Raw genomic sequence first — 10,495 nt, 5'->3', positions numbered from 1 at the left:
GACCTCGTGATCCGCCCGTCTCGGCCTCCCAAAGTGCTGGGATTACAGGCTTGAGCCACCGCGCCCGGCCGCACATTTCTTTTAAACGATCTTTTTCTATCCTGTTTTCTGGCTTGGTCTAGGTGTGGGCTATCTGCGAGTGCAGCATTGGAGCTGAAATCCCTTCCATTCTTCTATTTCTGTTGGCATATATTGGGATATTGTTTTTGCTTTTTTTTTTTTTTTTTTTTTTTTGAGACAGGGTCTCACTCTGTCACCCAGCCTGGAGTGCAGTGGCACAATCATGGCTCACTGCAGCCTCTGCCTCCCAGGCTCAGATATTCCTCCCACCTCAGCCTTATCAGTAGCTGGGATTACAGGCATGCCACCATGCCTGGCTAATTTTTTTTTTTTTTTTTGAGATGGAGTCTTGCTCTGTTGCCCAGGCTAGAGTCTAGTGGCACGATTTCAGCTCACTGCAACCTCTGCCTCCCAGGTTTAAGTGATTCTCCCGCCTTAGCCTCCTGAGTAGCTGGGATTATAGGCGCCCACCACCACACCCAACTACTTTTTGTATTTTTAGTGGAGACAGGGTTTCACTATATTGGTCAGGTTTGGCTTGAACTCCTGACCTCAAGTGATCCCCCCGCCTCAGCCTCCCAAAGTGCTGGGATTACAGGGGTGAGCTACTATACCTGGCCGCCTGACTAATTTTTATATTTTTTTTGTAGAGACAGGGTTTTGCCATGTTGCCCAGGCTGGTCTCGAACTCCTGGGCTCAAGTGATCCACCCGCTTTGGCCTCCCAAAGTGCTGGGATTATAGGCATGAGCCACTGCACCCGGCCAGGATATTGTTTTTAACTAAACCTTTTCTCTGGAAGGATTTCCCTTAATCTCAATCAATATATATCTGGTTTCTGGGCCTGTTTTCTCTCCTTCCAGGCCACTTCCCCTCACCAGTCACAGCAGTCCACCGTGGATGTTGGCCAGCTCCATGATCCTCAGCCCTACCCCCAGCACGCCATCCAGGTGCAGCACATCCAGGTCAGCGAGCCTACTGCCTCGGCCCCGTCCTCTGCCCAGGTACCCTGCTCCACAGACTATTTGGCGGTGTTAGCATGGCCTCAGGGACTATCAGAGTTAATGAGAGGGAGGACATTCCCTTCAGACCTAGTCTCCTCAGCTACTGAGATACTGTTATTTTTGGATTTTTATTGAAGGATTTACCTTTGCCTCCAAGTTTTATATTGGTATTGTGGACACACATTAAGCTATTAGCTGTTTCTGCCCTCATAGAGTCCTGTGCTATGACATCCTAGAAACAACAGTGGTCTTTGCTTTCCATTGTAAATGCAATGGCTAAGTGGCTTCTCTGGTTTGGAACAGTGGCTTTGTGGAGTATTATGGTATATTGTATGATACTGTGTTTGTGTACTTGAGTCTGGAATTGAGATACATAGATACGTTCTCGGAGTTCAGAGAGGGAGAGATTAGGTTTAGGAGGGAGTCCAGGGCATTTTTGTAGAAGTGGTCTTTGAGGTCTTGGAGGAGGGGTACGGTTCTGAAACAGGGTTATTCTGTTTGGATTACTAACAGGAAATGATGTTTGGAAAGGAAGCCGGGTGGGTAGTTTGGAGCAGAATTGCAGGTGGCAGGCTGGAGACCTCTGGCCTCATTCTGTTGTCAGGAGTGGGCCTCTCCACTCACCTGTGCTGAACTCCACCAGCCAGGTGGGATTAATCAGTGCTGGTGAATGGAAATGATGAACTTTGAGTTCCATTTCATGTTGTGTTCCAGATTAGTTTTGTGACACAGGGAAGTTACTTCACCTCCCATTATTTTTAACCTTGTATAATGTAGGTAATTATATTTTCTTTCATTTATCTTTCTAACAGTTGATTGAAATTAATTTTTTTGCATACTCTGGTAGAGAATCCTTTGAAAACAAATTAGAATTTCATAGTTATGCTTGCTTTTCATTGATTTTATTCTTTTAAAATATTACTTTTAATAATAGCAACGATAGGCTGGGCGCGGTGCCTCATGCCTGTAATCCCAGCACTTTGGGAGGCTGAGGGGGGCCGATCACCTGAGGTCGGGAGTTTGAGACCAGCCTGACCAACATGGAGAAACCCCGTCTCTACTAAAAATACAAAATTAGCCGGGCGTGGTGGCGCATGCCTATAATCCCAGCTACTCAGGAGGCTGAGGCAGGAGAATAGCTTGAACTCGGGGACCAGAGGTTGCAGTGAGCCGAGATCGTGCCGTTGCACTCCAGCCTGGGCAATAAGAGCAAAACTCCATCTCAAAAAAAAAAAAAAAAAGAAAAAGCAATGATAGTTTCAGCATTATAATTCATATTAGTCTGATTTACCGCCTTCAGTTATCTGTGAGTCTTCACTATATTAGAAGTTCATAATTCCCTACCATTGCTTTCTCTTTCTCCCCAGGTATCTGGGCAGCCGTTGAGTCCCTCAGCCCAGCAGGCTCAGCAGGGGCTCAGCCCCTCCCACATCCAGGGCAGCTCTTCCACACAGGGGCAGGCCCTGCAGCAGCAGCAGCAGCAGAGTTCCTCTGTGCAGCACACGTACCTGCCCAGTGCTTGGAATTCCTTCCGTGGCTATTGTAAGTAAGAAGGGACGATGCCGTGTCGGTCAGGGGTGGGAGATCTCCAGCCATGTGTCATACTTTCTTCAGCTTATGATAGATTTTTAAAGTATCTATTGACCGTTTTGTACACTCTCTAGTTCATGTACTTCAATGAGTTTCATGACAAAACTCAAGGTGTAGCATTCTGATTTCACGGAGATACCCTGTTAGGACATTTTTGAAACGCCAGGTATATCGCTGGAGGAAGCATAGCTATGTAATTAAATGGTAAGATAGATGGATATAGGCTATGTTGAGTCACCCCTTCCACCAATATTTTTAGAATGCCTGTGTATCAATCACTGTACTAGACCCTGGCCATACCAAGAATAATATTCTCATTAGTATCAGTAACACCACACAATAATAATGTTAACCAACTTTCATTAAGCTCTTACTGTATGGCCAGGAATGATTCCGTACCATATATATCACAGTCAGTATTCACAACAACCTATGAGATAAGTACAATTGTTATTTGCATTTTACAGACAAGGCAATTTCCACACACTCACTTTTCCAAGAGCTAGTAAACAGAGGATTGGAGCCCAGGCAGTTTGGCTTCAGAGTGTACACTCTACACCACCCCACTGTGCTGCTGACCGTCATCTAGTAAAGGAGAGAGATATATGAGTGGTTGATTCCAAAACCCTGAGATTCGTGCTATGGAAACAGTAACAGGCTGGCTGACAGGTCGGAGTAGGTGAACCCCTTGGTGGGGAAACAGCTTTGGGTTGCAGGCCAGGAAGTATGAGACCTTTGTCATGGAAGGTGTGGAAGGAGTAGCAGACGTAACAGACCTCAGCAGTAGAAACTAGGAGGAATAGGTGCTGAGAAGGGAAAGGGTCAGTATTGATCTTTCTTCTACTGTTGATTTATTTTGGGGGGGCCCGTCTTTGTCATGATTGATCCTTGGCTATGTTACATAGATTTGCTGTGGAGTCAGGCTCAAACTCTACCATCTAGTTTATTTTTACAGTCAATATTCTTTTTTTTTTTTTTTTTTTTGAGATGGGGTCTCGCTCTGTTGCCCAGGCTGGAGTGCAGTGGCACAATCTTGGCTCACTGTAAGCTCCGCCTCTTGGGTTCAAGCATTTCTCCTGCCTCAGCCTCCCGAGGAGCTGGGATTACAGGCACGGGCCACCAAGCCCAGCTAATTTTTGTATTTTTAGTAGAGACGGGGTTTCACAATGTTGGCCAGGCTGGTCTCGAACTCCTGACCTCAGGTGATCCGCCCACCTTAGCCTTCCAAAGTGCTGGGATTACAGGCATGAGCCACTGCGCCCGGCCACAATCTGTACTCTTAAACACTGGACGTCACAACGAGGGCTGGGTCTAGTTTCCACTCAGGGAAGGATTCTCTTACAACTAGAATCTGGTGAATAGACTGACCTCTGTACTCAGTATAATTTCTGTGAAAGAAAGTGAAGTGGGCTGGGTGTTGTGGATCGTGCCTGCAATCCCAGCACTTTGGAGACCAAGGTGGGCGGATCACTTGAGGTCAGGAGTTTGAGACCAGCCTGGCCAACATGGTGAAACCCCATCTCTACTAAAAATACAAAAAACTTTAGCCAGGTGTGGTGGTGGGTGGCTGTAAGCTCAGCTACTCAGGAGGCTGAGGCAGAAAGATCGTGCCACTGCCCTCCAGCCTGGGTGACAGAGCAAGACTCCATCTCAAAAAAGAAAAAAAAAAGTGGAGTGATGAAGATACTCATGGTAAAAATACGATGAGCTAGCATTCTAACCTGTAAAAAAGATTCTGGGACTGAAATTTATTAGGGAAAAATATAAAAATATACAAAAGTAGAGAGAGTGTAACAAACCATCCTGTACCCATTGTCCAGCCTCCGCAGTTACCAACTTACACCCAACCTTGTCTCATATATGCGCCAATCATTATCTCCCATCCTCCAACTGGATAATGATCCATCATATCACCTCATCCATAAATATTTTGGTATATCTCTAAAAGAAAAAGACTATTTGAGATAGGGTTTTGCTCTGTATTCCAGGCTGGAGAATGCAGTGGCGTGATCATGGCTCACTGCAGCCTTGACCTGGACTCAAGTGATCCACCCACTTTGGCCTCCCCAAGTGCTGGGTTTACAGATGTGAGCCACCATGTATAGTCTAATTTTAAAACAATTTTTTAGAGCGAAGATCTCACTACATTGCTAAGTTGATCTCAAACTCCTGGGCTCAAGTGATCCTCCCGCCTTGGGCTCCCAAAGTGCTGGTATTACAGGCATAAGCCATCATGCTCAGCTGAAAAAAACTATTTTTTAAAAGCACAACTCCATACAACATTGTCACACCTAAAAAGAGATGACAGTAATTTTTCTTTCTTTATTTTTTAAGAGAGGGGGTCTTGTCTATCACCCAGTCTGGAATACAGTGATGTCATTATAGCTCACTGCAGCCTCCAACTCCTTGGCTCAAGCCATTCTCCTGCCCTAGCCTCCCAGTAGCTAGGACTACAGGCACATACCACCATGCTTTGCCAATTTTTTTTCCTTTAAATTTTTCAGTAGAGATGAGATCTCGCTGTGTTGCCCAGGCTGGTTTTGAAACTTCTGGGCTCAAGTGATCTTCCTATCTTGGCCTCCCAAAGTGCTAGGATGACAGGCGTGAGCCCCTGTGCCCAGTCAACAGTAATTCTTTAATACCCACAAATACATTTAAAATGCCCAGTCAGGGTTTTTATATTTCTATGATTGTCTCAGAAATTTTTAAAAAAATAGTCTGTTTACTCAGCCAGGCTCAGTGGCTTATGCCTGTAATCCCAGCACTTTGGGAGGCCGAGGCAGGCAGATCACGAGGTCAGGAGTTCAAGACCAGCCTCTCCAACATAGTGAAACCTCGCCTGTACTAAAAATACAAAAATTAGCTGGGCATGGTAGTGCTCACCTGTAGTCCCAGTTACTCAGGAGGCTGAGGCAGGAGAATCACTTGAACCCAGGAGGTGAAGGTTGTGGTGCGCCGAGATCACGCCACTGTACTCCAGCCCGGGCATCAGAGCGAGACTCCATCTCAAACAAAAAAAGTTGGTTTACTCATATTGGGTTCCAAATAAGGGCCATACATTGCAATTGATGATGACTTTTGAGTTTCTTTTAATGTATGTGTTCACTATTTTAAGTTATAATTTCTGTGTTGAGGAAACCGGGTCGTTTGTGCTGTTTTCCACATTCTGGATTTTGCTGGTGGGATTCCCATGTTACCGTGCAGTGAATATGTGCTCTTCTGTTCCTTTCATTTCCTGTAGACTGGCAATTCGAGCTACAGGCTTGCTCAGGTGCAGTTTGTTTTTTGCCTCCTGATACTTCATAGCTGGTGTGTGTACTTCTATCAAAAGCACATAATGTTCAGGTGTCTCTCTTTTTGTGATGTTAGCAGCCATCAGTGTTTATTCCTTAGCTCCATTATTTCATTAGGGCTTGCAAAGTTGTGATATTCTTTTTTTTTTGAGATGGAGTCTTGCTTTGTCACTCAGGCCTAGAGTGCAGTGGTGCGATCTTGGTTCACTGCAACCTGCCTCCCAGGTTCAAGTGATTTTCCTGCCTCAGCCTCCCAAGTAGCTGGGACTACAGGCACCTGCCACCTTGCCTGGCTAATTTTTGTATTTTTAGTGGGGATGGGATTTCACCATGTTGGCCAGGCTGGTCTCGAACTCCTGACCTCAAGTGATCTGCCTGCCTCGGCCTCCCAAAGTGCTGGGATTACAGGCGTGAATCCCTGTGCCTGGCCATGATTCTAGCACCTTATTCATTAATTAGCTAGAAAACTTTTATAAAGAAAAAAATTTTAACTACCAAGTTTCTCTCAGGTACAATTTGTACAAGAAAGGCAGGATAAATGCTTTAAATACCTGATTCATTTCCTTTGTTTACCAGTTTTCACAAAATGAATTGATTTCTTATGCTATCCAAGGTGATAGGGGTGTGTGTGCACGTCTTAGTGTGGTTTTGTACCCGTGGATTTCAACGCCTGGTGTGTTTCAGCCCATTGCAGCTGTGATCCTTACCGATGCTCAAGTGATCCCCTCTCTGGCTTGTAGGAGCCTCTTCTAACTGGCTCCTGCATTACTCCCACATGACCCGATAGCCTTTCGTCACATCTTGTGTGCTGGGAAGACACAGTGCCCCACAATTGTCTCACAAGCTTTCTGCCCAGGTCTGGAATCAGCCATTTTCCCAAGAAAGTCTCATTCTTTTAGTAGAAAATATTATTTATCAACAAGATGCTAGGGTTGGCTTTATTTTTAATGTGCTCTAATAACACTGGTGGTGAAATAAAATTCAAGTTGGGTTAAATTATGAGAGCCAAGTGTGGATACATTTGTGTCACAAATTCAAATCTGAATATAAAAGATGAAAATATTGATTTAAAAGGTAACTCTTTTTGACTTATTTCAAGGTTTTAAAAATTGTTGAGTATTTGTCTTTGTGGATACTGAGAAGCCACATTTGAAGGGGAATGCACTGATTGTCTCTGACACTGGGTTGCTGCGTACCAGTCTCTTCTCAATTTGTAGCAGAGAAATCATATCATTGTAAGACTCTTGTGGCAAGCACATCAGTGGGGACTGTGGCTACTGGTTATGTTTTTATTTCTAAGATTTGTGTTAAAATCTGAGACCACTGAACTATGAATATTTCCTGTTTTTTAGCATCTGAGATTCAAATGATGACCCTTCCCCCAGGTCAGTTTGTGATCACGGACAGTGGTGTGGCAACTCCAGTTACTACTGGCCAGGTGAAGGCGGTTACTCCGGTAAGCTGTGCTACTCGGTCGGGTTTTTCCTTTCCAACCTGTGGTGCTGTATAACTCTTATCACCACTTATCTTTTAATGATTGGCTTACTCTGTTTTCTCACAGTAGTTGATGAATTCTTTGAAAGCTGGGTCTTGGGTCTTATCGCTTTATCCTCAGTGCCCTATCCAGGAGACTAGGATATAGCAAATGCTCAATAAATATCTGTTTAATTAATAACTGTAATGGTCCTAGCTCCATCACTATGAGCCCTTTTTTTTTTTTTTTTTTTTTTTTTTTTTGAGACAGAGTCTCGCTGTGTGGCCAGGCTGGAGTGCAGTGGTGCAGTCTTGGCTCACCTGCAACCTCCACCTCCTGGGTTCAAGCGATTCTCCTGCCTCAGCCTCCAGGGTGGCTGGGATTACAAGCATGCGCCACCACACCCAGCTAATTTTTGTATTTTTAGTAGAGACAGGGTTTTACCATGTTGGCCAGGATGGTCTCAATCTCCTGACCTCATGATCCGCCCACCTCGGCCTCCCAAAGTGCTGGGATTGTAGGCGTGAGCCACTGTGCCCGGCCCTTATGAGCGTTTTTATATGCTTCTTGGAAAGATTAAGTCCTCAAGACAATTGGCCCTCAACTGGGTTGGGAGAGAATAATATAATGAATCAATTATGGAGCTGTATTAAACATTTCACCCACCTGAAGGTGAAAAACATTGCCTTAAATTATCTAAGTTGGGCAGGTACAATGTTGATTGTGTCTCCTTCTTCTGTTTTTATCTTCACTGGTTTGTTCTGGCCTGCCTCTTAAGTTATTAGAAGACAGAGTACATACATGTGAATTTAGAAAAATACTCTTGGCTGGGCTCAGTGGCTTATGCCTATAATCCCAACACTTTGGGAGGCCAAGGCAGGCAGATCACTTGAGGTCAGGAGTTCAAGACCAACTTGGCCAACATGGTAAAACCCTGCCTCTACTAAAAATACAAGAATTAGGTGGGTGTGGGGGTGCATCCCTATAATCCCAGCTACTTGGGAGGCTGAAGCATGAGAATTGCTTGAACCTGGGAGGCGGATGTTGCAGTGAGCCGAGATCATGCCACTGCACTCCAGCCTGGGCAACAGAGTGAGACTCTGTCTCAGAAAAGAAAAAAAAGAAAAATACTCCTGGGTGGATACGTTCTGGAGATCTTGTGTACAGCATGCTGGCTGTGTTCATAATGTATCGTATACTTGAAAACTGTTAGTATAGATAATGTTTTTTGCCACAAAATAAAATGGTAAGTGCATGAGTTGATGGATATGTTAATCAGGCTGTTTGGTTTAATTATATCTTAATAAAGCTAGAAGAAAAAAAAAGAAAAATGCTCTTCAATGGCTAGCAATATTGAGATATTATCAAGGGAAGATTTTCTTAAGAGGTTTCAGAGGATAGCTAGCTAGTCTTGTGGTCTCAAAACCCTGATGTTTTTTTCTTTCTTTTTTTTTTAGTATACGGAGAGCTCGCCTGTTTCTCAGCACACACAGTCACTTTAACTAGACTTAGGAGAGAGATGCAAATCCAGAGTAACACTATTCATTGTCAGGGAAAACAGTAACGAATGTGAAATGGGATCATCACGCTGGCATGACCAGGACATTTTTTGTTCCCTGTACGACCCATTGACTCTGATCTTTTTCTGGCCTGGAACTCATTTGAGAATGGTTTCAGCCAAGCTTGTTTCTCTCCCCCGCCACAGTGTACATGCACACTCGTTTGATGTACAGTTTTGGGGGTTCATGCATTTTTTGCAGCTGACCTATGGACCCCTCTAGGAGTCAATGGACCCTAGGTTGAGAAACAGCCCCCTCCCCACATGGAAAAAACAATCACGATCAGAACGTTGCCTGGTGGGGGTGAATTCAGAACATCTGGCCCTAGTGGAATCAAGTGGGTATTTGGCGATGGCTCTTTTCTGGGCAGTGCAGACAGGCTAGTGCCTGAGAGTCTCTGTGTGACCTCTCTTTTCCTCTGTTCTGTAGCTGACCAACCCTCCTTCTGACTGACAGACACATTTCTTTAAAAATGTTAATGTAACAAAATAGCCAGCTACAGGGCTCTGAAGACGTTTTCATGATGAGGGGAAAAATAAGAAAACAAAGACAATGTGTAAGTTTTCATAAAGCTACATTTATTCAGTGTAAGGGATTTCATTCTGAGATCCTGTCGTTCCTGTGCTCTTGAGTGTTAAAATCTCTATTTGATGGTAGCGTGTTTTAAATGACCTTACTTAACAAAATACAATTTGGGAACCATTTATTATTATTATTATTATTATTATTATTATTATTCTGAGACAGAGGTTTGCTCTTGTTGCCTAGGCTAGAGTGCAATGGCACGATCTTGGCTCACTGCAACCTCTGCCTCCCGGGTTCAAGCAATTCTCCTGTCTCAGCCTCCCAAGTAGCTGGGATTACAGGCATGCACCACCACGCCCAGCTAATTTTTTTTTTTGTAATTTTAGTAGAGACGGGGTTTCTTTATATTGGTCAGGCTGGTCTCGAACTCCTGACCTCAGGTGATCCGCCCACCTTGGCCTCCCAAAGTGCTGGGGTTACAGGCGTGAGCCACCACGCCCAGCCTCCATTTATTATTTTTTAAAATTTTGCTGGTCTTTTGAAATTCTGAACTCTGAGAACATTGATCTTGACTACCTGTCTTCAGGGTCATTCTTCCTCTTCAAGGAGACTTTAAATATCTCTTCTTGGATCCATTCTGTATTAATCTTAAGATCGAATGGACAGTCAACTGTCTTTTCTGAATGTGTAAATTCTTAGGAGCATTGCAACAGCACGTTTTCTTTGCCACGTCGAATGTTACCACCATGATGCAAATTACTGTACCTGAAGTTGTTCACTCTAGCATTTGGTGAAACTGCTAAGGTGCTCCTTTAAGGAGCTTACCTTTGTAGTCAATTATTGTGACTGATCCGCCCTCTCTAAAGGACCTAGGTAAAGTATCTCTCATAGATGCCTATTTTGGGTCCCTTGTGACATTTCTTCGCATCTCTCTCCTTCCCTAGTAGCTTCATCCTCCCTTTAAGGCCCCAGGTTTTTAAACATCCTTTTC

General features: G+C 44.3%; 1 protein-coding gene across 8 annotated transcripts in view; it reads left to right on the top strand.

Annotated features, from left to right (window-relative positions):
- The window catches only part of PRDM10 (PR/SET domain 10), a 100,610-nt gene that overhangs the window by 87,326 nt on the left and 2,789 nt on the right, over nucleotides 1–10,495 (top strand). For 3 of the 8 annotated variants that reach the window (XM_065529229.2, XM_005580166.5, XM_074015641.1), the window contains 3 exons: nucleotides 923–1,063; nucleotides 2,431–2,605; nucleotides 7,299–7,402. In XM_065529229.2, coding sequence (XP_065385301.1) covers nucleotides 923–1,063; nucleotides 2,431–2,605; nucleotides 7,299–7,402 — 420 coding nt within the window. Of the gene's footprint in view, nucleotides 1–922; nucleotides 1,064–2,430; nucleotides 2,606–7,298; nucleotides 7,403–8,877; nucleotides 9,536–10,495 lie in introns of all 8 variants that reach the window. The other 5 variants (XM_065529228.2, XM_065529230.2, XR_010581078.2 and 2 more) reach the window with 4 other exon arrangements.

Source organism: Macaca fascicularis, chromosome 14, assembly GCF_037993035.2.
Source record: "Macaca fascicularis isolate 582-1 chromosome 14, T2T-MFA8v1.1".
In the NCBI taxonomy this organism is placed as follows: domain Eukaryota; kingdom Metazoa; phylum Chordata; class Mammalia; order Primates; family Cercopithecidae; genus Macaca; species Macaca fascicularis.
This window is presented reverse-complemented; position numbering and strand designations above follow the sequence as displayed.